Below are 14,894 nucleotides of genomic sequence, written 5' to 3'. Positions count from 1 at the left end.
GTGGCTGCATTAGGCATTGCCCATACTATTTGAAACCCATGGCATGGTTTGCTTTTTCGACAAAAGTTGAGGTTGTCAGGTAGCTGAACGTTACAAGCAGTAGCCAATTCCAACCAATTTTTAGGCGGCATACGAATAACTAGAATAATCTTTCATCTCTTCCATTCATATCCTTACTGGAAATGTGCTGAAATTGTTAATTTGCTAACTGCTTCGGAATAGCTTATTTATGTCATTACAGAAGTAAAAGTAGTCGAGTCTAATACTGTAGTATGTGAGACATAAGACACATTTTTCATCTCTTTATGCTCACTATAATTATAATAAAGTGTTTAAGGATGATTTATTTCCTAATAAGTGGCATAAAATTAGATAGGAAAGATATCAAAGCCCATAGGAGATGACAATCATCAATTACACTGATGTGCTTACAGCTTCGGGGCATTCTTAGATGTTTAATTCACACATGCACACAGCAGGGACATACAGCTAAAAGCTTGGAAAGGGCACGCTAGGAAGGGGTGGGGGAAAGCAGTGAGACATTACAATCTTAGCCTTTGATGATGGCCAGACTATATCTACATCAAAAGCTTTATTTGAGGAAGGAATGGTTTCTATTCAGGTGGAGGGAGGGGAGGAAAGAGAAGTCCGTTCTTTATTCTAGCAATGCCTTGCACAAAAGTATATTTCAGGAAATTTTCTGGACATATCCCCTTTAAGCTCTGAGAGAAAAGCTGTATATAATATCTTGTTGGGAGATAATTCCACCAATTAATGTGTGACAAATGGCTGAGAGTAGGAGACAGTTATTCTGAATATTTGAAAGTATTTTTTTGCTCTCCTTTCAATACCATAGCCATCTCATCTCTTCTCACACACAGAAAACACTCAGGTGAACAGCAGCAGTCAATGAAGATGAGGCTGCCAGGAAGCCCCCCCCCCCCAAAAAACTAACCAGTGGTCCCATGATCCAGACAAAATGTCCATGTTTGCATGTCATGGTAAGCCATACAGTATGGCAGGCAATTAAGAAAACTTCTTTCCATAGTCGATGGTCTCAGATTTTTTATGTGTTTTTATTATAGATATTATTGCAAGCCACTTTGATATTTTTTAATGACATACTGATGTATACATATTGTTATAAATACAGAAATTGTATAACTTCCCTACATACAAATCAGAATGACTTTTCAATAAACAGCTGCCATCATGTAACTTCCCTGCAAACTTTGTCCAAACAAATCAGGACGAATGCTCAGTAGACAAGTCATCTGCATGTGACCCTAGTTAATTAGAATGAGCTTCTCATTGCCTGCAAAGTTCTGTGCCCATCCTTCTTACTGGCAGAATTAGCAAATACATGCATATTTGCTTAATGTGGATAATTTATATACAGGTCACAAAATTTCACTTCCATTGGCGCAAGCTTAAGCTGCTCTGGCACAGATTTCTGACTCTTTCCCCCCCAGCACAGAGTACACAAAGCCCTAGAGTATGTGCCAAAACGATGAATCCAAATCTCTAAATTAGAGGGTTGTGGGTATATCCTGCAATAAAAGCAGTGCAACCGGTTAATCCAGAACAAATTTGAGGAACATGGCCAGCAGCATTCCTCAAGTCAATGGTCTTCAGATATCTATGGTCTTAAAAAGTATAAGCTTCCTAAGAAAATACATCGATCAGTACAGTATTATCAATCTTCTTATTGCTTCAACATATTGAGATGCCTTGATAGGTCTGGGTTTGGAAAGAACTAGCTGTTTGTAAAGGGACGCGGGTGGCGCTGTGGGTTAAACCACAGAGCCTAGGACTTGCCCCACGACGGGGGGAGCTCCCGTTGCTCGGTCCCTGCTCCTGCCAACCTAGCAGTTCAAAAGCACGTCAAAGTGCAAGTAGATAAATAGGTACTGCTCTGGCGGAAAGGTAAACGGCGTTTCCGTGTGCTGCTCTGGTTCGCCAGAAGCGGCTTAGTCATGCTGGCCACATGACCCGGAAGCTGTACACCAGCACCCTCAGCCAATAAAGCGAGATGAGGGCCGCAACCCCAGAGTCGGCCATGAGTGGACCTAATGGTCAGGGATCCCTTTACCCTTTACCTTTAGCTGTTTGTAAAACGACAAGTCTTAATCTATGACATTATTAAGAATATCAGTGCAGAACTCTGGTTTGGTAAGAATTTTTCACATTTGAGATGGGCCCATTGGTAGAGCACATGCTCTGCATGCAAAATATCCCAGGTTCAATCCTTGCGGCATCGCCAGGTAAGGTTTGTGGGTACTCTTTGGTGAGAGAATGCCAGCAGGGATTTAAAATCACAAAATAGGCAATGTCTTAATGAGTGATATCTTACGTGGCTGTCGTGCTCCTTTGAGATGGACATGTGAAAAGTGTGTTTTATTTCGGGGTTAGGGGTGTACTTACTACTGCTGTTTTTCATTGAAGTTTTTGGTTTTATTTTTAAGTTTTTGCCTTGTATTCTATTTTATAATTGTTAGGAATTGTATATTTATTTCTTACTGCATAAGCCCAGACACTGAGGTCCAGCTCTAAGGGCCTTCTGCCGATTCCCTCACTAAGAGAAGTGAGGTTACAGGAAACCCAGCAAAGGGCCTTCTCAGTAGTGGTGCCAGCCTTGTGGAAGGCCCTCCAATCAGTTGCCATGGAAATAAACAACTATCTGACATTTAGAAGACATCTGAAGGCAGCCCAGTTCAGGGAAGTTTTCAATTTTTGATGTCGTATTGAGTTTTTATTTGTTGGAAGCCGCCCACAGTGGCTGGGGGAACCCAGTCAGATGGGCGGCATATAAATAATAAATTTGTTGTTGTTGTTGTTAGTTAGTTTTATTCATATATGTTGTTGTTGTTTAGTCGTTTAGTCGTGTCTGATTCTTCATGAACCCATGGACCAGAGCACGCCAGGCACTCCTGTCTTCCACTGCCTCCCACAGTTTAGTCAAACTCATGCTGGTAGTTTCGAGAACACTGTCCAACCATCTCATCCTCTGTCGTCCCCTTCTCCTTGTGCCTTCCATCTTTCCCAACATCAGAGTCTTTTCCAGGGAGTCTTCTCTTCTCATGAGGTGGCCAAAGTATTGGAGCCTCAGCTTCAGGATCTGTCCTCCCAGTGAGCACTCAGGGCTGATTTCCTTCAGAATGGATAGGTCTGATCTTCTTGCAGTCCATGGGACTCTCAAGAGTAGGTGGCCTAAAAATATTTTAATTTTTTTTTTTTTAATCTGCTCCAGAGGATTGAACAGTACATGAGGGGAGAAGAAAGGAAATCATTGTCTCTGGCAAGCAGGAATGCTTGTGCTGATGGAACCATCTCCTTGAATTGCACCCAATGACTGCACGAAGATTCTTTTTGGTATGGTGTTTTACCAATGTTTGTGGGAACCTGGGTGCACTGATGCTTTGCTCGAACTCACGGGGGCTTATCTGAGCAGTGCTAAACCTTTGTTTAACCTTATGTGTGGCCACAGCCTTTGTGTTATTTCTGCATATTTCCCTGTGGTGATCTGCAAGTTACTGCATATGAGATGGTGTCGAGAAATAAGGCTGAAGTCAAATTCAAAGGCATGTTTTGAATCAAAAGTGCCGCACATTGAACGAGATAAATGTTAATCAAAGGTCAACCACTTCAACAAGAGGAAAGACTATTATCAAGCTGAAACGTGGAGTATCTGTGTTTGTAAAAACCTGTTACAGATTCTGTCTGCTCTATGGAGACAGTATCATTATAATTTCTAACGGAGCTCCACTGCTAACACTCCTGCTCTCTGATTCAGACTCAGATATGGCACGTTGCCATAGTCACTCAATCTAAATGCGTTTGCCAAACTGCAATACCTTTCATTCATATTATTTGTAACTCAGAGTAAAGCCCTGATTGACGTATGACTTCACTGCGCTCAGACCTCAGAAAAGAAAGATGAACAACACTTGAAAATTTCTTCCACGGGGCTCTGCCGCATGACAGACCTTTTCCTGACACTCCCCCACCTCACCCCCCAAAATATACAGCTTCATTAATGTGTGACTCCAAAATTCCAGATCCCCCCCCCCAACTGATGCCAAAGTTTTGCGGTAGCTTTGTGCTGCGACTCTGCATTTTGGGCCACCACCACCCCAGACTGAATAATTGACAAAGCAATTAGGAGTCACAAGTTAATGCCAGAAGTTCCAATGTTGCCTGATTGACTCCAGAAGTGGTGTGCTGATTTTGTGCCGTTTTATGCCGCAAGCCCCACTTTCTGCGCAGCCCCCCAAACTGAGTAATTGACACACAAACTGTGGGCCATAGAGACACCCCAAAACCCAGTGTTGTCTGATTGACTACAAACTGGTGCAGCTGGGGTGAACTGGGATCAGCTAAGATGAACTAGAGAACTAGAGAGCTGGGATGAACTGAGATGAGCTGGCAAGATGGCTAGAGAGCTGGGATGAGCTGGCTAAAGTGCTAGATGTCTGGGGGCCCATCTATCTCGACATCTGGGGGCCTATCTGGGCCCAGCCAACTAGATGTCTTGGGGCCCAGCTGCCTAGACATCTGGGAGACTGTCAGGGGCCTGGCCAGCAAGATGACTGGGGGCCCAGTTGTCTAAACATCTGAGAGATCATCAGGGGGCCCGGCCGTCTAGACAACTGGGGGTCCAGCCATCTAGATGCCTGGGTGCCTGTCTGGGGCCCACCAGGGGAGCTGGTCATCTAGACATCTGGGGGCCCAGCAATCTAGATGTCTGGGGCCCCAGCTGGGGGCCCACCTGTCTAGACATCTGGGAGTCCGGCCATCAAGACATATGCGGGGCTGTCTGGGGATGCTCTGTCTAGACATCTGGGGGCCAGCTTTGGGGCCCTTCTGGGGGCCTAGCCGTCTAGATGTCTGGGGGCCAGTCTGAAAGTCAGTATGGGGGCCCGGCCGTCTAGACATTAAGCACATCAGGCTATATTGTTCCAGCAATTCTGTGAATGATTCCTGACCCCCTTAGCCCACCTCCACCCCCATATCACAAAACACCTGGCGGCAAGAGTGCGTTTACAAATTCTTCCTTCCCAAGTGTAAGGTTCTCGTTTGGCCCTTGGGACTTTCCGCAATACACAGCGCCCTTCCCGCTCAATACACAACTTTGGCCTGGCTGTGATGTTTCTTTCAAGCATGACTATGCTTTCCACTTAACTGGCAGGAGACAGGGGGGTTTAGTGTAGGAACCTCTGAAATGGAGCACCCTGTATCAAACACAAGAGTCACATTTGATGCTCAATTCCTTTCTCCCCCTGCCTGCCCCCACTACCCTGAAAGTGGCCTCTGGAACTTTGCCCAGAGGCAAGAACAGCCATCAGGGTGAAAATGGTTCTCTATTCCCTGGGATTATGGTGTGCCTTTCTCTGGTATGAGTACAGATGAAGAGTGGCCCCTAATCTTTGTAATAACAGCCCAGCAAAGGGACAAATTACCACTGAGCTGCACCCACCATTGTGAGGGCTGAGGCAGTTGATGATGATGCCTCCCCAGCTGTTGCCATTGGCTGTGGGCTGCCTGTGATGTCACAAAAGCCAGTGGCAGTTGAGCGGACCCAAAGGGTAAGCCAAGGCAGAAGGCTTTCTCTTTCCCAAAGAGAAGACAGTGGGCAACAGCTATGGCATTAAGCTCTGGGTGGTCTCCTTCCACATCAGACAAGGTGAGGTGACCATCTATAGCAGCAAGATGCTATGGAACAATGAGAAGGTACGTTCATTTGCTTTGTGGGATTGTGGCTTGAAGGTAGCTGATCTACGCAGTCTGAAGCTAGCTGGTGCCTGATGGCGGAAAGTGGCAGATACTGGTGGGTGGAAGCCCGTGGAGTTCGCATTTGGATGCTGCTGGATGCTGCAAGGCTGATATCTGTGGGTGGAAGCTGGATTAAATTCACCTTTGGAATCCTGTTGATAGAAGCTGTGTGGATATTTGTGCGTTGAAGCTGGGGCTTGTATGTAAGCGAACGAGAGTGGCTGATGAGTGGAATGTGTCTGCGTGCGCATGAATGGGGAGTTTCAAATGTGCTTGAGGTGACTCATGTGTCTGGGTGCATTCAGTAGCAAGTGGAGGTGCCTGTGTGATTCTGTCAGATGGTAGATACCCCAACCACTGAGCCTGTGGTTGGCCTTCAATGATCTCTGAAGTCTGCAAGGTTTCTCTTGAGAACACACATGGAAATACGGAAGAGAATGGCACCTGCAATATTCACCTTTCAGTGATTGCTGAAGAGGCACCTCATTACTCTGGCTATTGAGACGCAAGTTGTGTTTTCATAGAATCATAGAGTTGGAAGGGACTCAATGGTCATCTAGTCCAACCCCCTGCAATGCAAAAAACCTAAACTAAAGCATCTATGACAGATGGCCATCCAACCTCAATAGGCCCACCATATTCCTGTGACTGGGGACGTGGGTGGAGCTGTGGGTTAAACCACAGAGCCTAGGACTTGCTGATCAGAAGGTCGGCAGTTCGAATCCCCACGATGGGGTGAGCTCCCGTTGCTCAGTCCCTGCTCTTGCCAACCTAGCAGTTCAAAAGTACATCAAAGTGCAAGTAGAGAAATAGGTACCACTCGGGCGGGAAGGTAAACAGTGTTTCCATGCGCTGCTCTGGTTCACCAGAAGCAGCTTAGTCATGCTGGCCACATGAGCCGGAAGCTGTACTCTGGCTTCCTCAGCCAATAAAGCGAGATGAGTGCTGCAACCCCAGAGTTGGCCACGACTAGACCTAATGTTCAGGGGTCCCTTTACCTTTTATTCCTGTGACTGTAATCTAACTGCTTTTAATACTTGGTTTTAAATTGTTGCGAACAACTTTGGGATCTGATAGTTAATAAATTTAATCACCATCATCAAATGGAAGGTCAAAGACACCAATGAAATACAGCTAACTCATACTCAGTTACTGGATTCCAGACGTCACAGGTCAGACAACACCGTCTTCTTCCCTTGTTGCAATTTTTTACAGCTTCACTGCTTCCTGACACATGGCACACTTTACGAACTAGTTCAGTGGATTCTCTTCCTCTTCCTCTCCCTCTCTGCTCATTTACCAAAGAGATTTCAAAAAATTAGACTCTACCGCTTTTGCATCCCCTTTCTTCCAGGACTGAGCAGCTGGAGGTCATCTTTCAGCTAGATTTTCATAATCCTCAAGTACAGTTATGTGTGGGGAGCAAGGAAGCGTCATTATCATTTCCACTCATTTTCTGCAATTGCTCCACTTCTCCAGTTGTCTTGGTAAGGCACCGCTTGTCCCTTAGAAAACAGGCATTTGCAAAATGTAAATGAAGCTATCCCGTCTCTTCACATGCAGGGCACTCTCACCTCAACTTGGAAAGCATCCAGTCCACAAAAGTTTGCATAGGAAGACCTTTGCAAAGTTTCCAGAAGCAAGCACGTAAAGGGTGTGCTATGCTGAAGGCAAGGTCATCCAGCATTAGGCATCTCATTCAAATGTGGAGTATGGCAGCTGCCCTTAGTTGTGAAGCACATTACAGTGGTACCTTGGTTCTCAAACGCCTTGGTACTGAAACACCGAAAACCCAGAAGTAAGTGTTACGGTTTTCGAACATTTTTTGGAAGCTGAACATCTGATGCAGCTGTTGTTTCCAGGGTGCCTGCACCAGTCAGAAGCTGTGCCTTGGTTTTCAAACATTTTGGAAGACAAACAGATTTCCAGAACGGATTAAGTTTGGTGCTTTTGTTTTTGCTATTTATTTTGCGTTTTTTGTTTTTGAGGCTCTTTTGATTAATTTGTTTTTGTGAATGTGTGGAAACTAGTTCAGCTACTGATTGATTGATTGATTGATTGATTGTGTGACTGCAGAAATGGATAAAAGCCCCTCATCCAAACAATGACTATCATCGGTGCAGGTAAGAATTTATTTATTTTTTTAATTTTTATCATCTACAATACTGTCTTGTTTATTTTATAGTACAGTACATTAATTATTGCTTTCATTTTATGGATCAATGGTCTTGTTATATAGTAAAAATCATGTTAAATTGCTGTTTTATGGGTTGTTTTTAAAAGTCTGGAACGGATTAATCCATTTTGCATTACTTTCTATGGGAAAGCACGGCTTGGTTTTGGAACGGACTTCTGGAACGGACTAAGTTTGGAGGAGAACTCAACTACCTGTAGTTTCTTTCGCTATGTAAGCTATGGGGAATGTTGCTTCTCAACGTCCTGATTTCAGACTAGCAGTATTCCTTGTTTCCTTATGTTGCATTTAGTAAAAGAATTTCTCTTGCCGACACCCAACTTGCCTCTTGCTGTATACATACCATGCATCTAAAGCACAGCACTCACCCTGCAAAGAATCCTGGGAACTGTTGTTCACTGCTCCCGGAGGTACAATTCCCAGCACCCTTAACAAACTACAACCCGCAAAAAGTCTTTGGAAGAAGTCGTGCATGATACCAGTCCTAAAGGATCTGCGCTGGCTCCTGATACGTTCCTGAGCACAATTCAAAGTGTTGGCGTTGACTTTTACAGCCCTAAATGGCCTTGGAGCATCTCCACCCCCATCATTCAGCCCAGACACTGAGGTCTCCCTCCAAGGGTCTTCTGGCAGCCCCCCACTTCTCGAAGTGAAGTTACAGGGAACCAGGCACAGGGCCTTCTCAGCAATGGTGCCCTCCCTGTGGAACGCCCTCCCATCAGATGTCAAGGAGATAAAGAACTACAGTGGTACCTCAGGTTACATATGCTTCAGGTTACAGACCCTGCTAACCCAGAAATATTACCTCGGGTTAAGAACTTTGCTTCAGGATGAGAACAGAAATTGTGCAGCAGCGGCAGCAGGACACCCCATTAGCTAAAGTGGTGCTTCAGGTTAAGAACAGTTTCAGGTTAAGAACAGACCTCCAGAACGAATTAAGTTCTTAACCCGAGGTACCACTGTATATAACTTTTAGAAGACATCTGAGGGCAGCATAGGAAAGCCTTTTAATGTGTCATGTTTTATCATTTCTTTATATGTGTTGGAAGCTGCTCAGAGTGGCAGGGGCAACCCAGCAAGATAGGCAGGGTATAAATATTATTATTATTATTATTATTATTATTATTATTATTATTATTATTATTGGTGTATACACAGTGGGTGTTATATGTATACAGTGCACTGTTTTGAAAATGAAAACAGTGTACCAAATTGGCCACTAAGTGCCAACAGCCAAGCACACCTGCTTCCTCTCAAACTTTTAGCGCAATTGTCTTTCAGTTGGAAATGAGCAGTGCCCAGGCACGGTCTAGGAGCGCGTCAAGTCCCGCGCCTGAAGGAGAGTACCCTTTCCAAATTTCGGAGTCACAACGGCGCAGTCCTGAAACAGTTTCCTCGAACTCGCCGAAACTAGGCTGCCACCTGTTTCCTGAAAAACTCCCTCCCTTTCGCAGGGGGGAAAAAATCCTTCCTCTTACTTGCCCTCTCCCTTTATGTCTCCTCCGCCTAGAAAGATTTCCTTCCGTCGACTCACCCTTAGAGGCGAGCGCCTCGAGGGCTGCTCTTTGGAGAGGTGTTGACGCGCGCGTAGCCAAACTCGCGCTCGCTTCTCACCCCTCCAGTCGCGCGTGGGGGGCTTTTTGCCCAGCGCCTGTGGGGCGGGGGGGGGGAGGCGGAGCCTGAGCCGGGGAGGGGACGCCTCCCGAGAGCCCTCGGAGACGCCCCACCTCCTCCTTGGCGGAGTTGAGGCGGCGGGAAGAGGCGATTTGTGGCGGGTGCCGCCGTGCGCGCAGCACGCTGGAGAGAGCGCCCGCGGCCAGGCGAGGGAGCGCCCCGACCCCGCGCCGCCCGAGGGGGCTTGGCGGAGCAGCCGCTGTTCCTCGCGCCCCCGGAGGCGGAGACCTTTTGGAGGAGCACTTTCTTTCTTTTCTTTTTTTCTTCTTTCCTCTTTTTCCTTTCGGGCCCCTGGGCGCGCCTTTCGCCTGTCTCCTCGCCCCCTCCCCTCCGCCCATGTCTTGGCTTCCTAGCTGCGATCTGCGTCGATGGAAGGAGGGAGGCGAGGGGGAGCCGGAGGAGGGGGAAGAAGGAGGGGAAGCCGCCGCTCGGGCGCGGTGGGGGGAAGGCAGTGCTCGGCTGCGTCTGTCTCTTGCCGCTGCCCCCTGAGCCCGTCGGGGGGAGTATGAAGCACCATGGTGTGGTGCGACCGTGGGGTCCAGTTGCTGCTGACCACGGTGGGTGCCTTCGCCGCCTTCAGCCTCATGACCATCGCCATCGGCACCGACTACTGGCTGTACTCGAGCGCCAACATCTGCAACGGGACCAACATCACCACGGACGAGACGTCGCCAAGCCAACCCAAGAAACTCAAGGGGGACCTCACCCACTCCGGGCTCTGGAGGATCTGCTGTATTGAAGGTAGCAAGCCGGGGTTGGGAAGGCTTGAGCTGTGTGGGGCGTGGTGGACGGAGGGTGGAGAGGGCTCTCGGCTGCTGGTGTGCGTGCGCGAGCGCGCGAGCGCGCGTCGCTGGGAAAGAGCAGGCGTCGCGAAACAAAGAAAAGATTCGGGGAAAGTGTCCAACTTCCGCGGCTTGGAGTGGCGGGCGAGAAACAATGGAACGCTTTCACTCGAAACAGGAGGCTGTGCGGACGGTTCCTGGGAGCGTTCGCCGTTTGCCAGGCGAGGGTTTGGTGCCGGCAGTTCCCCAGCCACATCCTTCTCCTCTTTCTATCTCTCCCCCCCCCCCCGACGCCGCGCGCCCTAGTACACACCCTCCTCTCCTCCACACACCCTCCCCTCCAGATGCAGCCGGCCGCAGCCGAGTTGGTACCTCTGATCTGATACTGTCTGGGAGGGAGGACGTTGTTGCCTTGGCAACCGGTGTCTCTCTGATTGCTATGGGAACCGGACATAGGGAGGTGATGCTTAGCCCTGGGTGTCTGCTTCTCTCCAACCCAGCGCTGCCGAGTCGTTACCCTTTCCTGGGGCACTTCAGCTCACCCGGGGAGGGAAAGAAAGGCAGGAGGAGGAGATCGGGGTTTTTCGAGGGGAAAGTGCCTGTGTGTGTGTGGCGGGGGCGGGGAGGAGGAAAGTATTCCGGTAGCACTATTTTCTGGGGTTGTGAAAGCAGAACTGTCACTTTATTTGTACATGCGTGCCTGTGAACTAGACGGAGGGAGAGCGGTTCCTCCCGCCCTTCTAGAGTACATATCTGGGACTTACAACAGGGCTTTCTTAAGATGCCTGCTTTCTTTAACAGGTCGATGTTTTAAAGATGAGAGTAAATAAATACAAAACAATCGTTTTAACTTAATGCCGGGCTAGTTCCAGGTTATGGGGGTCTCTTTATCAATATGCCTTTCGGGGGTCCCCTGTCTTCCCTGCTACCTTCCAATCAGTACGAATTCCCCCACCTTCCTGCCAAGTGCAGGTGGCAGAGAGGTGCCCATTCTCTCTCTCTGGGTTGCATGATGGACAGGAGAGGATTGGGCCCATGGCACTGCCCAGAGAGAGAGAGAGAAAGTGGAACTTGCTGTTTCAAACCCACCCACCCCACTGCCACACACACACTCTCACACACACACACGGTGCAACAACACCCACCATTATAAAGCCCAGAAAGAGAGATCAGATAATAAGCCAATGGGCAGATGGAGACGATCACTCACAGAGCTGCCACCTTCAGCTTCTCCCTCTGAGTGGCATGTTGGTTGGGATGGGCCAGCCTCTGAGTCAGTCCGCCAGACTGTGCTGCCCAGAAAGGGGGGGGGGTGAGTGAAGAAGAGGAGGCTGCCGCCACAACTGCTCCTCTCACTTGCCTGAGGAGCACCCCTTCTGGGCAGGGCAGCAGCGAGGATTGGGCTAACTTCTGCCTCTCCCAGGTACACGGTGAAGGCAAAGTGAGAGGTCGAGGAAGCAAGATGTCCTTTGCAGCTGGCTCTCATCCTCACCCTCTCTCTCTCTCTCTTCGGGTGGCACAGAGGGGAGGAATGGGCCCTGTGGCACCACCCATAGTGTGTGAGGGGAGCAGAAGCTGCGGCTGGTTTGGTTCTGCTTTTTCACCCTATTCCCTCTCCCCCCCCCCCGGCAACATGGGGAGGGGGGGTGCAGCTTGGTGCTGGTGGACCCAGTCCCTACTTCCTCTTGCCCAGAGGGAGGGTGCCAGTGAGTGAGCAAGATGGCTGCCCACAGCCAATGAACGAGTGAGTGGAAGCCATGGCTACACCATCGCATACTCCCCTGCCTTTACTCCCTGGGTGCCACAGTTGGGAGAGTTGGGTTCGCTGGATCAGCCCTCACCAACCTGAGAGAGCAGGAAAGTGCAGGTCAGCTGGCAAGAGGGTGGGGCACGAACCGCTCCTCTCCCTTTTATACCCACACAATCTGCCTCTAGGCAAAGCGTGGTGTGGTGGGGGGCTGTGGCCAGGAGGTCCAGTTGTCTGTGTTTCAACATGGAGATAGAGGGCAGGGTGAGCAAGGAAGAGGCACTGACAGAGCAGCCACATTTTTCTTTGGCTTTTGTGTGCTTTCTGGACAGCCCTATGGGCTCCCAGGCTCCCTGCTAGGCTGCCCAGAAGTGGGCAAGCAGCAGAAAAAGCCCATATCCCTCTTGATCATATGTTCAACACCAGTGCTCTCTTAGCTCCCTCTGCGCACTGAGGCAAATCCAATCCATACCATTGTACTTCCCAGAGGAAGAAGCTAACCGTAGCTCTTCCTTCCATCCTTCCCTCTTTTATGGACACTGGGGTCCCAACTTGAATAAAATAATGGACGGCCCAGGTAAGCCCCACCCTGCATAATCAATCACGTAACGTAGCGCATGCACAACATTTATCAAATATTACATTGGTACTTTGGGTTACAGACGCTTCAGGTTACAAACTCCGCTAACCCAGAAATAGTACCTCAGGTTAAGAACTTTACCTCAGGATGAGAACAGAAATCATGAAGCGGCAGCAGGAGGCCCCATTAGCTAAAGTGGTACCTCAGGTTAAGAACAGTTTCAGGTTAAGAATGGACCTCCAGAACGAATTAAGTTCTTAACCCGAGCTACCACTGTATATCAGAGGGACTGATGCGACCTCGACCCCTAGGAGTTGGCTCCTATGATGAGCACGTGAACAGCAGAAACCTGCCTCCTGAATCTGAGCAGGAGGAGAAGGAAATGGGGAGGAGGGTGTGCGTTGCTGCTGCAGTTGGCACAGAGACTCTTCCCCACCACCATCACCACCACCCTTTGGGTCCCATATTTCCCAGGGACAGCTGGTCCAGCGGCCAACACAAGTTGGGTTCTCTTGAGAACCTGGAGCCTTCAGCAGCCACCCAGCAGTGCCTACTACTCCTAGATGCCACCACCATTGACTTATAACACAGAGTGGAGAAGCCTGGAATCTCAAACACTCAAATCCAGGAGAAGCCTGGAATCTCAAAAACCTTGCAATGAGGCTCTCCAGGTTTGCTTGCACAGAGATAACCCCCGGATGGTCAGGAGATGCTTCTTACAAGGAAACACATGGCATGTTGAGGAAATACAGCATTGACAACCCGTGCAAGCCTCACAGAAGCAGCATCTGCTAGCCAGATGCACAAGCCAAGCACCTGACTCTCTGGAAATACGACACATATCCATCCATACTGCGTGAAAGGGTTCCTTCTTGAGGAGACGCCACACCCCAGCAGCCCTTAATATTTCTCCCCTGTTAAGAGAGGGATGACAGATAAGAGAGAAGCTTAGAAGGGAAAGCTGTTGACTTTTCACTTGACTTTAGCTCATGGAGTGGAGTGCGCTGGGGGGGGCAGCTTTCCTTTCCACGCGAACGCACTTGCCATATCAGCTTCGGTGCACCTAATTCAGTCGTTGCAACTTAGCGCACACAAACTTTGCAAGCCAGGTCCCCCAGCTTATTCTAAATGACAGACGGGTAACACAGTAGCACAAACAAAGCTAGGAATAGTTCAGAGACCTTTGTTCATTTCGGGAGGAGGCTAAGTTGGGCTTCTAAAGCGCTATTCATGCTGTGTGTTTTTCTGCAGTGATTTAGAGGCATCATTGATTCCTGAGCTTATTTATTCAGAAGCGACATTTGCTTCAGCTGAACTTTATACCTAGGAAGCATGCAGTAGGGTAGTAGCCTTAGTCTACAGGATAAATGATTATTCAGGCTGCATAAAACCGAAAGCTTGTGATTTATTCAAGAATGCTGCATTCTATATATATACAAGTTTTGATTTAAAGTAGAGATGGGTGTATTTCTGCATGCTTACCTTCTTAAGTAGCCCGGTTTTCCCTTGCACTTTTTGTGAAAATTCAGGGAGACCTACCCCAAAGGAAATTCCCCCCAACTCTCCCTGCTAGTACCCTCCTCTCCCCAGTCATACCCCGTCAACAATGAGGGAGGGTGGTGTGGGGCGATTAAGCAGTGGAGAGATAATTTATAAGACCTGAGCACAGGAGCGGAGGAAGGGGGTGCGGTGGGGGTGGACTGCCCCGGGTGTCTTCGCTGAGGGGGGGTGACATTTGGCGCGACACCCGCCCGCAACTCCCAAGTCTACCCTGAGCCGTCGGGGGAAGGGGGGAGTGGCGCTGCTTTGCCAATGGCATTCCCCCTTCATTTTGACAGCTGGGAGAGACTTCAGATTCACAGGCGGGTGGCGTGCCAAATGTCTGCCTTTGGCAGCTTGCGCCGCCCCTGGCTGCAGGGCGCGCAGGCCGCTCCATGCACTCAAGCGTCTAACCTGCACCTGGGAGGGCACCCTCTGCCCCCCGCCCCCCTCAGAGCGCGCCCACCTTGGGCAGTGCGGGCATATGCTCTGCCACTGCCTGAGCACACTTGCACTGCATCAGTTGTGACTCCGGAGTCTGGGAGTTTCTTGTGTCCAGTATACCTGAAGGAGCGTCTCTACCCCCATTGTTCTGCCCGGACACTG

General features: G+C 49.1%; 1 protein-coding gene and 1 long non-coding RNA gene across 3 annotated transcripts in view; one reads left to right on the top strand and one right to left on the bottom strand.

The window, feature by feature from the left end:
• LOC308471165 overlaps positions 1-14,894 on the bottom strand; it is a 201,262-nt gene that overhangs the window by 54,323 nt on the left and 132,045 nt on the right. The window lies entirely within an intron of this gene.
• Positions 9,191-14,894, top strand: part of CACNG4 (calcium voltage-gated channel auxiliary subunit gamma 4) — a 93,849-nt gene continuing 88,145 nt past the window's right edge. Inside the window, exon 1 of the mRNA XM_080994938.1 lies at positions 9,191-10,381. Coding sequence (XP_080851064.1) covers positions 10,156-10,381 — 226 coding nt within the window. The 5' untranslated portion in view covers positions 9,191-10,155. The remainder of the gene's footprint in view (positions 10,382-14,894) is intronic.

This window comes from Podarcis pityusensis, assembly GCF_964106645.2.
Source record: "Podarcis pityusensis genome assembly, chromosome: 2".
Classification (NCBI taxonomy): Eukaryota; Metazoa; Chordata; class Lepidosauria; order Squamata; family Lacertidae; genus Podarcis; species Podarcis pityusensis.
Note: the sequence above shows the minus strand (reverse complement) of the source record. Positions and strands in the feature narration are given on the sequence as shown.